This window comes from Strix aluco, chromosome 20 (assembly GCF_031877795.1).
Source record: "Strix aluco isolate bStrAlu1 chromosome 20, bStrAlu1.hap1, whole genome shotgun sequence".
NCBI lineage: Eukaryota > Metazoa > Chordata > Aves > Strigiformes > Strigidae > Strix > Strix aluco.
The window spans coordinates 15,543,075-15,558,694 of record NC_133950.1 but is presented as its reverse complement, the minus strand read 5'-3'; the positions used below and the strand labels follow the sequence as shown (position 1 = coordinate 15,558,694).

The 15,620-nt window shown below is 46.0% G+C and overlaps 1 protein-coding gene across 8 annotated transcripts in view; it reads left to right on the top strand.

Moving 5' to 3' along the window:
• Positions 1 to 15,620, top strand: part of MAPKAP1 (MAPK associated protein 1) — a 106,383-nt gene that overhangs the window by 76,212 nt on the left and 14,551 nt on the right. For 6 of the 8 annotated variants that reach the window (XM_074845961.1, XM_074845963.1, XM_074845962.1 and 3 more), the window contains 2 exons: positions 2,074 to 2,181; positions 10,656 to 10,796. In XM_074845961.1, the coding sequence (XP_074702062.1) occupies positions 2,074 to 2,181; positions 10,656 to 10,796 (249 nt within the window). The remainder of the gene's footprint in view (positions 1 to 2,073; positions 2,182 to 10,655; positions 10,797 to 15,620) is intronic. The other 2 variants (XM_074845964.1, XM_074845965.1) reach the window with 1 other exon arrangement.

Genomic DNA, 15,620 nt, shown 5'->3' with positions numbered 1-15,620 from the left:
GCGTTTATTTTTAATTTTCGGTCACATTTCTAGTAGCTGGGAAACGATGGTGCTGTGTATATTTGCCTTCCTGTTGTCTGTGCTGGTAGGAGACCTCGCTGCTGTTCTGGAGAGTGGTTTGTTCTGTGAACGCTTCGAGCAGCTCCACGGGCAGTTGCTGATTGCGCTGGGCAGGGAGGGAGCAGCCGTGCTTTCCTCCGGTGGGCTGCAAACAGCCTGACTCTGTGTCTGCTCCGAGAGCCACCGGGAGTAGGGGGGCTCCATTTTACAGAGAAATAATGTTCCACTTCAGGAGCAGAAGGCGCTTGGGCCGTGCGGCGAGCGCTTCACGTGGCTTCTGGGGAGACGAAATGAGAAGCCGTAATTGAAATTCTGCTGTAGCAAATTTAAAATTAATTGGCTAACAAATTCCATTTCTTAGGCATGCCATCTGAGGCTAAAATACTTAATTTTTTTATGTTTTAAATATTTCATCATATGCTATCATAATTCAAAGTCAGGAAACGTTCAGAAGTATTTTAAGTACTGATAAAGAGGGAATAGATTTCGTTATTTCAGGTCTAGTTTTTTTTGTTACGTTACAACCTGGTTAAAGGTGCTTTGCATCACTTAAATTTTTTCAGGTACCTGTTTAGCATTATTTAACTAGATTGTACAGAAATTACGCAGCTGAGAACTTGATGTGCACTTCATCTCTCGGGTGGGAGTGGGAGTAGAGGTCCACCCTGCACTGCTCGGGGGTGCAGCGAGGACGGGAGCGCGTCTGTCTCCACCAGCTCCTGCCCTTGGAAGTGGCTTTTCTTCGGCCCAGGGTCCCAGGTGGAGTTTGCCTTCCCGAGTCACCCCCCTCGCCCCGCTGGGTCCTCTCCCACCCGCTGTTCAGACAGCAGGCCCGGAGCTGACTGATGGAGTCTCACCTGGAATTGTATTTAGTGTGTCCTTTTTCTGTTCTAGCGAAGGCACAGAGTTTAAGGATCTGATCAACTAAAATTTCTTTTTTAAAGTGGCCTAATTTTTGTAAAAACAATTTTTTCATATATTTTCTGTAGTCGGAAAACAGGTTTTTTTAGTAGTGTCATCTTTCCTTTGGTGATTTGGTTTGAGAAGAAGGAAGTTGGCACCTGAATCTTGAATATCTAAGTGCAACGTATATAAAAACAATTCATTTGAAGCAACAGCATCTGTGCATGGTGATATTTGATGCAGTCCAATGTTGACAGTGTACAGATCCCTGGAAAAAGATAAAATCCATTTCTCGATGACCCTTTCTGCTCCGTGGAGCTGTTGAGCTGCTGGGTGATGCCAAACCCCACCAGTCAGCCCGGAAGGCAGTGCCAACCGCTGCTGATGCGTGAGGAAATCCTCACCCCGTGCTTCGGCAGCCCGGCCTTTTGGGAAATGCCCCTTGGCAGAGGTTCAAATAGCCCAGCTGGGTGTTATGGGGCAAAACGCAATTCGTAAAAGGAGGGCTGCTTTCCTTCCCTGGTATTTCTCAGTGCTCTGTGCAGACACCGAGGCTGCAGCAGCCGGGCTTCGCGTGGCTTTGCACACCCGGGGAGGGTGTGAGTGTGGGCCGGGCTCCGTCCCCAGCAAACAGCACCCAGGGTGACGGGCCCAAGGCTGGTCTTCAGTCTGTAAAGAGCCACAGAGGGGCCAGAGCGACGGGGAGCGAACACGTTGTGCTTTTTCACATCAGGAAGGGTGCCCAAGGAATGCAACACAGGCACGCACCGAGGTCTGAGCAGGTATTTCTTACCACAGGCAATACCCTGCCTTGCAGCACGGGCAGGGTGTTCGACACAGGTTCATCTGGTGTAGGAATAATGTGGCAACGTCGGACAGGGGTTGTCAGGCAGCATTGTTAGACAGCTGAAGGTGACTGGAATATGCTGTTGCCTTGCTCACCGTCCTCCACCTTTTTACGATAGGGCCCTTCCCTTTGGCAAAGAGCTTTGAAACATAAACATCTACCTGCCTTACTGCTAGGCTACGAGTAATCTCATGTTAGTTGAACGTGATAAGCCATCACTTTGTTAGAAAACAGATGATTTTACAAGTTACTTTATGTTTCAGGTCCTCAGTATCGGCTGGAGAAGCAGAGTGAACCTAATGTCCCAGTAGATTTAGACTGTACCTTGGAGAGCCAGAGCACTTTGGAATTCTGCCTTGTCCGGGAGAACAGTATGTTTCCCCTTTTCACTTTTGCTCTTGTAAACTGCTTAAACTCACATAAGTTATGTATTTTGGAATACAAGCTGTACTGTCTGGGCAAGTAAGTTTTGACGAGACTCTTCCCTGAGGCACTTCTCAGTTGTGCCAAAACAATATTCCAGAGGGAAATGATGGATTTCATACCTTCTAGTAAATAGTCTGCATCCTGTTTATCACTTCATGATTAATCTTTTTCTTTAAACTCTGCCCTGTAAAGTTATGACCAACCCTGAAAAACACTGGAAATATGAAACTTTTTCTGTTGCAGGCATTGCTCAGTGAATAAAGCGATTGGTCTGCAGTGTATTTTGCCATGTCAATATGCTGTTAAGAGGCACTGATTTTTTTCTAATAGAATTTACAGAATTTTACCATGCAGATATAACTAGAGCAGTTTGTTGATTTTTGAAGTGCTAGACTCAAATATTTTTATTCTGTTACTGTTTTAATGGTCCTAGTATTATTTCCTGGTTTATTTCTTTGCAAGGAATTAAATGAAACTTTAAAAAAAAAAAATCGTTTAACACTGATTTGTGTTTGTCCTCCATAGCATTTTGGTCCATTCCAACAGCCATGCTCTCAGTTTGGGGGTTTTTGTCATTCCGTTTTAATTCAGCTGTAAAAATGTTGAATGTACCAATGAGGAAACCAGTAGCATTCATGCTCTCAGCCAAGACCGTGCTCAGACTGTTTGCTGTAAACAATCATAGTAAGAGTCTGTTGCTAGTAGTAGGTTTTTCTTTCTTTACAAAGATTAGACCTTTCCGTTTAGCATTTCCTATTTTATCCTAGAATGAGAGCAGAGCGTCCCCGACGTACCTCCTAATTCCAGTGGCGAGGTGTAGACTCTGCTCCCATATAAGGCGCAGCAGAGGTGAGATGCAGCAGCCACGAGCTCTCTGGTGGGTACGTCAGTGCTGGAGCTGAGATGAAGCACTCACAGTTTGGGCTGCCCTTCTCCACAGAGTGGCACTTGCTCCCAGAATAGTCTTGATGCTCCTCGTTCATTTCTAAAAAATGGTTCTAAGAAACTGTAAGAGAGGATGAGGCGGGAGGCAGCAGGGGTGCTGGGCATGAGGAAACGGAGCGATTTTAACCTCGTTAATCGAGCTGCGCTCTTCCACAAGCCGGAATTCCCCGATGTCTGCATCCTGGTATTATTTTTGTATCGATTATTAATCCTCGAAAAGATGCATGCTAGTCATACTTTCATAGGTTTTGATTAAAAATAACATTTTTTTAATCCAGGCTCTGCAATTAAAAGTGCACTGTATATACTGCGTTTTTAACGTATTTTCATGTTCTGTGGAGGAATCCACGCTGTGGCTTGTAGCTCTATCTACTGATGCTCTTAGCTGTCATGAGGGACTAGGTTCAGGTTGCACCATTACTTCAATAGTAAATCTGTTGTAAGTGGTTTAGCAGGAGGCATTCGGTCTACTCTGCATCAGTAGCAAATGCTCCAGGAGAGCCTCAAAGGCCTTGGCTCAAAATAAATGTCAGTCGTGGTGTTGAGGGAACACTTTGCCCTTTCCCTGAAGTCCTGGTGCAGCGACTGCTCCTCTTCCCTCCTAGGCGAGGGGACGCAAAGGCAAGTTCCTCGGCAGAACGGAGCCTGGGAAGGCGCAGGGTGGATCCCCGGGGCTCTCACGTCAAACCTACTGTTAATTCGTGAGCGCTCCTGCCCGCGCTGAGCACGCGGAGGGTGCCGGTCTGAGGGCGCGGGCTGGAGCCCCTGCTGGCACAGCGCTGTCCCCGTGCGTGGCGCTGGTAGGTGGTGGCTTTCTGTCCCACTCCTGGGTCTGGTGTTTGCCAGCTGGCGCCTGGAACAGGGAAAAGCGAAGGTGAAACAGGCACTTGGACTCTGGGGAGTTCAAGAGCAGGTCGCTGGTTTAGTTTGTCCAAGGCTGACAGTAATCTAGGCAAAATAATAAATGCTTCCATGAATTCTGTCTCTTTTCTGCTCTGCTATTACTGAAGGTTTTCTGAATTGATACCAAACTCAAATAAGGAATGCAGGAGAAATCTTCCGCTTATAGTTTCTCCCCCAAAATGTGGGTGAATTTAAAGTGATCTGCCATTGTCCCTGCTCGGGGATGTATGTGAAACACCCATGCAGTTAACTCTCTGCACGCGTAGATGTTCAAGGACAATACAGTCTATAAGATCAGTCATAATTCATGCGTTGTACATAGCCTGGTTCCCCCAATACACAACAAGAAATTGGATTTTGTAGTGCTTAAGGAGCTATCTTTTGGTGTGGCATTAGGATAGAAATATTGACAGGTTTGCACTATTAATAAAATAATAGTGTGAAGATCCTAACATCAGAATGAAATACTCATTTTGTGCATTTTGTTTTTATTTGAAATACTTTTAGCTTAGATATGCCAGTCAGGAAAAACTCTGTTATAACAGCTATTATTTGTAAATGTGCTCCTCATAATCTCATTTTCATTTATAAATAACATATATATATATGTATGATACCAAACACCTGCTAGTAAAATAGCTGCCAGTTTCCTTTGGGCAAATAGAAAGTTTATATTTCAGGGTATTAAGTGGAACAGAAAACTTTCCATTATTAAGAAATATGTATGGAGGAATCCCCTATCTATCCGACATTTACTAATAGCATTCAAACTAATAAACTGTTTCCAGTGTGCAAGAACTTTTTAACTCGCACAAAGATTTATCTTTAAACTAAAAGCCTGCACTTTGTAATGTGAAATGCTTTTATGTGTAGTAGCAAACTGTTCATGGCTAATTTAGTTTTATTCTTACCATCTTACTTCTGGAAAGTTCCTCTTTCTCATTTTATCATTAGATAGTAATTAGTATTCAAGGGAAATTGGTCTTAATATATTAAAATTGGTTTAATGCCTTTAGACCTGCACCAAAGCCAATGTCTTATTGGAAAATGTAATTGGGGACTCTGTGTATGTAATTAATTGTATCACAATTAAGAACTTTCATTAAGCAATATACTAGTACATTAAAGTAATAAGGGACATTTTTGCAATGCAGTTAACTTTATATTTTGTTGTTTTATCGAGGAAATACAAGTTCACTTGCTCTTGAGTAGGCTGCATACAGCATTTCAATATTCTGATATTACTAATGTGTCATTTTACATGTCCTCTGGTGCGTACAGGAGGCCCTTTTGGATAAGGCTCCTTGTTTGAGCTTCTAACTTATTTTCAGACTTGTGCTTCTGGTGCCTGTTGTTTCATTACTGTCTCATTTGAAAATCAGTATTTTCTATGAGGAGATTGGACTGGGTTAGGAATACGACTCTATTTCACAGTAGTTCAAGTACTTGAACAAAAATACTGTCTCTGTACTGAACCTGGTTTAAAAAAAATAATGAAACAAAACAAAGCAAAACCAACCAACAGCAGAGTAAAGATCTTCAGCTGTTGTTTCCAGCCTGGGAAGTGCGTCCGTTTTCTGGGTGACCATCACCTCCAGAGATTGCAAACTAGTGTGTGACCGTGGCTGCTAAACCTCCACAGTGCTTCACCACCGAGGCCGTCTTACAGAGTACAAGTATGTAGCCCTTGATACCATTTTTGCTTTTTATTCAGCTTCTCTGGACAGAAAACACCACTCCACATTTTTTAAAAGTAGGAGGCTGTGGTTTAATTTTTGTATGGTTTTGCTGCACAAGTGGTCTGAGCAGAGGTGGAGAGCAGCCCGGGTGGCTGGGGAGCCCTTCCTCTGCTGAGGACTGAGACGGGAGAGTTGACAAGAATCAGGTGGATAAAGAAAGAAGGACACGTAGGTGCACGGAATGGACACGCTTCTGTATGGGATCTCCCCCCGTCCAGCACCACACGTTCTCACACGGTGCCTTCGGTTTTTGGCATTTAGAAACATTTCCGTGAGAACGTCGTCAGCCGCGCAGCGTCTGCGGTTCTGTCCGGGGATGGAGTCTGCAAGCACAGGCTGCTGCCCTCTCCGCTGCACCGCGCCCCGGTCACGCTCCCTGACGCTGCGCTCGAGTCGGGCAGCGCGGGCAGGCGGCGCGGCGTAGCACAGCCCCAGCGCCGCGGGGCGCCTGCGGGTGCTGCTGAGGACAGGCGGTTGGACAGGTGGCAGGAGGTGGCTCTGCAGTGGCCGCGCAGGGCTGAAGCCGCGGCCGCCAGCCTGCGCCCCGCGGCGTGGCGAGCACCAGCCCCGTCTGCCCCCGCAGCCGGGCTCCGGGGGCTGGGTGGGAGATCTGGCACCCGGCGGGGCACTGCCAGGGTGCTGGAAAATCAAGAGATTCCCTGTTTAGCTGTGCCACGCGTTGCCCCATCCCTGGCTTGGGGATGGCGAGGCAGAAGCACGGGCTTCCTCTGGGCTGTTCTTTTCCTGCTCTGTTCATGCATTTTCCTACCCAACGTCTTCAATAATTAAACCCCTATCCTGGGCTAAGGGAAATGCCTCCCTCGTGGCTGTGCTTTGCACTTCACGCAGGTTCTTATCTTGTGCCTTGTTCATCCCACACCTGACTCCAGATTTTTTCACTTTTTCTTTCACAAAGTAAATCTTAATTAGGTAGACTGTAAGGAAAAAACACAGAGGCCGTTGCATGTCATTGCATTGCGACTCCATGTCATTATGCGAAGGAGTTTGTTTCTGGACTAGGAATCTGTTCCTCCCGGGACAGAGGTGTCTCTGCCAGCAGAGCCATATTGCTGGGTCGGCTCTTGGGCTAAATAATAGACCTGGAGCATCCACTTTACTTGATTGTCTTCCCAAGCAGAAGCTTTTACATTCAAAAGCCACACTGTGATCTCCATTACAAATACCCTGACAGGCCTGTAAATATTTGACAGGTTTATTCACAGCTGCTTGCATGTGGAAAATATTTTTATGATTTTTCCCCCAATCAGCTGGTGGAGATGGCTCTTCCCTCCGCTGCTGAACGCCGGCAGTCTCGCAGACATCCTCGCTGAGCTGCGGGGTAAGAGCAATATGCCAAGTTCTGCAGTCAGGTTTTTCCCTGCAGGGCATTTCTCTCTGTTGTTACTGATATTACTGCTATTATCCAATGCACCCTCAGGGGTCCCCGTGTCTTGCCATCTTTAGACAGATGATCTGTTTTGATGGTGGAGTTCCTGGCTGCTCTCCCAAGAGCAGCAACTGTAGAAATTCTGTAAACCCGAATCCATTCACAAAGCTTCATAAAACAAAGTCAGCAGAGGTTACCGGTACGCAGAGGATCTGAGAGGCTTCCAGAGCAAAATCCCACTGTTGAGCTGCTCTGGCTGCGGCAGTTACTGCTCCTGCAGTTCAGGCACTGACAAGGTGCTCACAATTTTAGTTACAGTGACAGTTTTTTCCCCTGGATATGATCTGGCAGGCTGCTAATTTTCTTTCTAATACTTTTAATTTGGGAGTGTGGAATCCAAGAAGACTCGGCTTCATAACAGCCATGTAAAGTCGACACGTGGTGTCCCCATGCCGCCGGTAATTCGGGGCGGTCGGGGCGGTTCGAGGCCAGATGGGGAGCACAGAGGCAGCAGCACCCGCAGAGCACAGGGTCAGCTGTGTGAGGTATTTTAAGAACATTTTGCAGGAGATGCGGGGACGAGGTTAGTATGTTGCCGTTCTTCGTGTTATTTCTGAATTTGTTATCACTACCGATTCAGTTTGTTGGTGCTAACACTTCTGACACATAACGCTGTGCTTTAAGCCCTGCTGCACGGGGTGCTGCCCGCTGCACGGGGGTGGGAGCCTCCTCACCCGCACACGGGGAGCAGGCAGGGTGCAGCGCACCCCGCTGCCACAAACGGTGTGCGAAAGTTATTCCATAGCTGTGCAGGGGTGGGCGCTAGGGGGTAATTGAAAAGCTAGCACGCTGCCCAGAGGAGCTACAGCCTATTTATCCTACTACATGATGAGTAAAAACCGATCTAAGTTTACACTCCTCAGCCCGTAATTACCGTTCCACTTGCTCTTGGTTAGTTCTATGTAAATTAGCCACACTTGCTGGGTAAATCAGCACATTTTGCTAATTGCAGGTGTGCTCCTTGCAGGTGTGGGGGGCAAGTCTTTTTGGTCTTGAATTGAGTTGGTGGTCGCGATCTCCCCCCCCCACCTTTAATTCTCCCCCAGTTTCCACAGAATTTTGCTGGCTTTGTGCTTCTTGGGCAGCCATCCAGCCTCTGGCCCCTTCTGGGGCAGGATGCTCCCCTCTTACCCATCCTCATCTCCTCTTCACTGGTGAACTCGTCAGCAAGGCCTGGATCCTACAGGCTTACACAGTAGAGCCCCAAAGCGTGGGGCTTACGCAGTGGAGCCGGTGGTTGACGGTCCTTGTGCCTGACAAGGAGCATTGGAATGGGCTACAAGGCTGCGCCGTGGCCCGTGTCCTGGCACGGCCTGTGACCACGTGCTGCGGGGACGGGCCTGGCCACACGACCGGGAGCCGCTCCCGGGGCTGGACGGGCATTTCCCTGTTTCTGTCCGCGGAAGAGGGTCCCGGTTCGCTCTCGGCTGCCGGGCAGTGGTGCCATTGCCATCCTCCTGCTTGGCTTTCAGGCACCGCCGTGCCATGGTGTTTCAAGACGCTTTTAAGTGCACCAAAAAGTTTGACATATCTCAGTGTATCTTTGAAGTACTGCAGCATGAGGGTTTGACATGATACATTATGATAATCCGTAGTATAGAGACATTAACACAGGGGTCTTTGACAAAATACATTGTAATGTCTCTGAAGGAGCCATTACAATTTATCTTGTCATTCTGGAGCATAGAGTGGTTGCAATGTTAAGATGGCTCTGCATAAATTCACATGTAGACTGTTTCATTTGATTTTTGGAATTCTTTCAAGTCGAATGGCACAGCCCAATTTGCAGCTTAACCCTTCGCTGTCCCTCTTCCCCAGGGAAAGGTCCCTGGTCGTGCGTCGGGAGCAGCGAGGGGTGGGCATCGCTCTCGCCCGCTCTCCTGAGGGCAGGGGGGAACGCTTACGTGACTGACGTCTGGGAAACATGAATCTCTTACTTTATGCTCTCAACATGTATTTTGACTCATTTAACAGCAAATGCTAACCTTCCTTTGATACAGACACGAAAGATATTTATAATAAGCGGTGACATTTGTTACTGCATTAACCGATAAAAAAGGGAATGCTTTCAGCCGGCAGGAAAACGCTCCGTGCTCAGGTGGGGTTTTTCTTCTCTCCCGCCTCCGTTTGTCCTGCTTATGGCCACCACCCCGACAGTGTCCCTTGCTGGAGCAAGCGGCGTGTACTTCTGCAACTCTGAATTACCCTGTTAAAAGGGAGCCTGCTTCTGCACCAGCACTGTGTGTCTGAGGCAAGTGCCAGGGTTTGCCTTGCCTGGCAAACTGTCCCCTCGTCATTGGGGCCCAAACGTGGAAACTCGTCGCGGCTTCGCTGCGAGCTGAGGTCCCCGAGCGGGCTGGGAACGTGCGTCCCCCCAGGGAGAGGTCGGTGCGGGAAGTGTTAGTGCTGAGGCTGCTCCAGCTGTGCAAGTCTCAAACAAAATGAATAAAAAAGATCCGACAAGTTCTTAGGCTGCTTTGCTGGATCTTTAAGACCTGTACTAAAATTCCATCATCTCATCTTCCCATTATTAAAATTTCAACAAAATATAAAGTTTTCATTAATCTCCTGCAGCAAATTTAGTACTCTGAACTGGCAGTTGATTCAGCTTTTAGGACTACATTAGCTGGGATATTAAACAAAACGTGTCATTCTTCAGTATCTTCTGTAGGAAGCTAAATCAGTTTTCAAACATATTTATACCACTTTATCTAACAGCATCTGAACGATCATTTAGAGCTGAGATGCTTTATTAGCAGCTGGCATAGAAATTACTCTGCGCAAAATTATATATCGCATTATAGTAATGTTTAAATTGGTGTTAATCCAACGTCATAAAATGTAAAAAATCTTTAAAGTGCGTTATATTTTTTCAGTAATTGGCATTTTGGCTTAATGAGATGTTACCTTTTATAAAGCCAGTACCTGCAGTAGTAATGAGAATACTAATCAGTAAATAAAGCGCAGCTTCGTTACCGCAGGGCTGAGATCGGGGGGTGTGCAGCCAGGGTGGCACCACGAAGCGCTGCCCTGGCTGGGGACGGGCCCCCTGGCCGGGCCCTTCCCGGGGGTGACAGGCTGTGGGCTCCCAGGGAGACCCCCCAGCTCAGCCCCCGGGGACTCTGCGGGCCAGGGGCGTCTCGTGTGGCTGAGGCTCTGCCGCTGGGACGTTGCGCTGCTCTTGGTGTGGGACACACGTGCGTGTCATAACGTCCTTCGTGAATTCGTGGGTTTGGCTTTGGGCGGAGAGTCTCCTTCTCCCGGAGATGTGGAGTTGAGCGCTTTGTCCTTCCCTCAGACGCCGTCTGCAGCCCTGCTTACGTGCTAGCTGAATCATATGCCGTATTTTAAACCTCTCGTTCATTATTGTTGGCTTGTTTTGCAGGTTCAAGAGGAGAAGAGGTCTCGGAGGAGGACCCTCAGATCGATATAGCCACCGTTCAGGACATGCTCAGTAGCCACCATTACAAGTCCTTCAAAGTCAGCATGATCCATAGGCTTCGATTCACCACTGATGTTCAGTTAGGTAAATCAATCCGTACCGTAACGCGTAGGAAAATGGAACGGTTCAAACCTTTGGCCATCTCTAATAGCTGACTGTCCATCTCAGACGTTTTTAAAGCAGTCATTATCACGTTGGTCCGTTTTATCGTGGAGCACATCACTTGAAAGTGTTGCTAGCATTTCAGCAGTTAAAAAAAATTGCTTTGAGTTGAAAATACTTCAGTATTTTTATTATCCACAATCAGCTAGCACATGTTTCTTCCGAAAGAAGGCCATTATTTAATGACCTCATCTCTTTTTTTTTAATCTAGGCTTCCTAATGGAAAGCTTCTTGCCAACTGTTTTGTTATTTTTAAATGAGGCTATGCAAAATTAGGAATGATTAGGTTTTCCTTTTCTGAAACTGAAGGATTTTAATGACCAAGTAGAAATTTGAGGTGGAACAAAATAAAACTAGCATTCTCTAAAGGTTTTATATTGTCCTTATTAGCTTTCTGAATGCTTTTGAAAACCTGAAGGCCAAGGGATGACAGAATCTTGAATTATAAAAGCCCCATTACTGTTTTAAAATGATTGAATGGCTTTTTATCTTTCTGTTTAAATTGTGAAAATTTGATTAATGATGCATTGGTAGGTGACCTGTGACATTTCTGCAAATACCTTCCATAAAGAAATGATTCAGCAGTAAAATATTAAGTGCTGTAATGTTTACAAAATACATTTGTTCTGTAGAATTCAGTAGAATTGTTAAATTTAAAGTATACGAGTTCCCGTATTATTGTCACTGCAGTCTCTTCATTCTTCCATCCTTAAGCACGTATAAAAATACATCTCTAAAATTTTTACAGAAGGGGCTTTCTTAGTTTATTTTGAACTGTCTTGTTAAGGAAGGATTTATATGCTGGTGCTGAAGCAGGACAGCACTGGACATGTTTTCTGCTTTTGAGCAAACTATCTGGGTGTGATAGTTTGCTTCCAGTGAAGTTTGACTCACTGTATCTGGAAAGTGTCAGAAATGAGAGCTTGAAAAGGTCATGACAGATCACTAAAGATAAATGGTTAAGGGAGAATAGCTGTTAAATGAAACAAATGGCCCAACTTGTGTAGCAGTGAAAGAGCTGACCCTGTCCAGTAGCGTAAGGACTATAAAATTTCCCTTTTATAACAATCTGTGAACTTGTATATTTTTGATGGCAGTACACTGACAATGTGACTTTTATAATCAAATTATTTTTTAAAAATAAAACCCCAGTGAGGTATTCAAAGTTTGGGCACATGTACAGCATCAGAACCTTTAAATAACGTCAAAATAAGTGTATGTTGCTGGGGTTTCTCCTGAATTTTTTAAAGATATTAAAAGAGCAATGCTGGTAAAATAAGCATTGAGGTGCTATTTGGATTAGGGCTGCTGAGCATTAACATCTTCATCCTCTGCGAGTGACAGACTGCTCCATACCATCTGAAATGTAAAAAACTATGTCTGGCTTTTTTTCATCGCTCATCAGTAACTGTGGTGCGCTGTCAGTTTAATGATGGCCAGTTGCAAAGACTGTTCTCTGTAGCATTTTTATGTCGTCAGTTTTATGTAGTAGCCAGAGCAAAGCGACGGCTTTTCTAGAGGACGCTGAGCACCCAAAATCATCCCGTTGCTCCTGGTTGACCGCAGCGATGGTGTCGGCAGCAGTGCGGGAGCGTTTGGGCTGCCAGGCTAGCTGAAAGACGGAGCGGTGTCGCACTGAAAATACCCGTGTGGTTTTGGGGGTGGGTCCCAGTTTCCCAGGCTTCCCACGGGAGGATGTTTGTGTGTGACAGAACCCGGGTGCGGTGGAGGAAAGGCCCAGCGTAGCTCCTCTCCGGCCCTGCCCTTTGCTCCAACACCGTCAGAGTCACCCACGTGGAGCAGGTTCTGTTCTGGATTTTGTTTCAGTTGCATGGAACAGGTAGCAGCAGCGTGAGGGGTGTTTGTGAGTTGCTGTCTATGTACTGGTGCTTTCTGAAACGTTGTAGCTGTTTTGAGGCATGGGCATTGAATTCGAGGCAAGGTTTACCGAAAATATTGGAGTAAGCTCAATCTTCTGTACGCCGCGCAGTAGTGCCTCTGTAGTAAAAAGCGATACGTAAATGACCGTGGGAGGAGTGACCACCGTGTGAGTGATGGCTTTATTGCAGTGGAAGCTTCAGTTGTAGCACTTTAGGGTCTGGGGTTTTATGTTTCGGCTTTACAGTGTCATGCACATACAGTAGTACTCTCAACATTTTTGCAAAGGTTCTATCATGCTGTGAAGGAATAAGACACATTTGCTTGTGTATCACATTAGCAAAACTAAAAGAAGCATATTGTCTTGGAAAATTACTGCTGGCAAGTCTTTCAGAAAAGGGGGGGCAGTTGCAGACCCCAACAAAGGAAGCAAGAACAGAACAGTGTAACTGGACTAAAACATCCATGGCATTTCTTTTGATAAAATGAACGAATTAAAAAAATAGTAGAAGAAGCATTTTTACTTGGTTTTTGAGTATGACTAATTTCTGCTGCAATACAGAGACTGCGGAAGCCACATACATAATAGTGTTTTGATTTTAGGTTTCAACACATACAGATTGTGAGAACAATAACACAAAAAGACAACATTCTTTGTCAATGTGCTCTTTGGATGTGTGTGAGCTTAAGCCAGTGATGTCGAGATACAGAAATAATGGATGAAGTATACAGCAACAATTTGCAGATAAAAATAATAGAAGTTAAAGTGTATTTTACATGATAAAAAAAAGATGAAAGAGGAGGAAGTCTGTTACATCTGAGATGGTTACAAAATCCATGCTTGGTGAAGTAGCCTCTGCTGAAAAGATTGATGCAATGGGGAGTGACCTTGGCTTGGAGCAGGAGCTGGTGATGTATGTATGAGCATCTCTCTGCTAAATGGACCCAGATTTGTAGCACTAATATACATGGAAGCCCAGAACCAAACTCAGGATGGCAATAAATCAACAGCCACTTTGGGTGTCATTTCTGGTTTATATTCCACTATTGTTCTATCACTTTAATTCATGTCACTATCATCTGTTCATCTGGAACAGTTTTATATAATTTTCCAGTGGAGTTACCTGACAAATCCTATCAAATTAACAAGGTGCATTAGCAATATTGACTGACTGTGAATTCTGAAGTTGCAGGACCATAGAGTGAACATTTTTAAAGGATATTTTCGGGGGTGATGCTTTTAGAGGGAAGGGATGGGGAACAACCCTCGCACACAAAGAATTTGTACCTTTATTTTTAGAACTTGGCTTGACTTTTTCAGTGAAAATATAAGAACTTGTACCATCAACTTCACATATTTTCCTTAAACTACAGAAAATGTCATTTTGAATAATTAACCATTACAGTGAAATAACAACGCTGATTTTAAATAGTCTGTCCAAAATTATATTACAAACCAAAATGGGCTCCGGATGCAGCAGCAGCTGCTCAGATTACCCAGTTCTAGCAGTCCTTGTGTTGGCTGGACTCTTGATACAATGCTTAATTGAAATGTGATCTCTCTGATGTGACGGATGTTTAATGACAAAGCACATTCTTGGATTAATAGACGGGGGAGGGGGCCGGTGGCATCAGGGTGACCTGTCGCGAGAGCCAGGGTTGAAGTGAAGAAGCCCTGTGCCAGTGGCAGGGACTGCAGCAGCCGCCCACCGTGCGCCTCTGCTCCTCGCTGGCTCTACGCTTTGATTTAAGGTGAATAAAACGCAAACAAACGTGGTTTGCAAATTCTGCAGCTATAACCAGACTTTAAGAAATATCGAGTTAGTCTTGGAGGGCTTGGGAGAGCCGTTGTGTGTGCGGCATCTTGCCTTTATTTTGTCACATCTTTTAAAAGTTTTAACCATCAGCTGCTTTAGGTTTTCTTGTGCTTCAGATGAGTGAAGTGTGATGTATTTGAAAGTATCGCAGCCAAAACCCTCAAGAGGGAAGAGGTTATCTCTGCTGTTTTTCCAGAGATGCAAGAGTTAAAGGATGTTTAAATACCTTTTTCCTGTATCGCTTGCTTTTGTCGCTTTCTCATGAGCTTCACCAATAACTCACGACTGAAGCAGTGTAATTATTTTTAAGGCTCCACACATCTTGATGTAAAAAGCACACTGGGAAGTTAGCTCAGTGGTGTCAACAGCTACTGAACAATGAGCTTCTGTTCCTCAGCGCGGCGTAGCGGGGTCTCTGCTTCGCCATACCCTGAGAAAACCGCTGGAAATGAGTGTCCCGGGCCGGTTCCAGAGCGCCGTTAGCCCTCGGCCTGCCCCGGCAGCGTCCCGCCAGCGAGGCTGTTCCCGCTCGGCTTCGGGGGTAACGTGTGGAGGGCTGATGGAGGAATTTTCTCCGCTCGCTCGCAGAAGCTCTGCCGCGGGACGCGCCGTGCCCAGGTCAGCCCACACGCAGCGGGCGCGAAGCGCCGGCCATCTGGGGAAGCCGTGTTGGGAAGCAGGGCCCGGCGCCCGTGCCAAGAGCTACACAAATCCTCAGCTTGCTCTCAAAGCAGCCTCATTAGGGCTGGCTTTAAAATGCCAGCAGTGTAAAACCGCACAGGATCTCTGGGACTGGATGTCTTTGTTTATGAGTATCTGGGTGACACAAAGAGCGTTTCTGTAACGCTGCGAGTGGGTGTTGGCCTCTCCCATGGAGGATCGGGTGTGTGTGCTCTACGGAGCAGGGACCGGGTGTGATAGTGTCTATTCCGTGTAATAGTGGTGATTGAAAAACTAGCAGTATCTTTGTATAAATCTTGCAGCTCATGTAGCTACTGCTTCCAGAGGAGCTCTGTATGTGTTGAGAAGAATTTTTTCTGTGATATTTCTT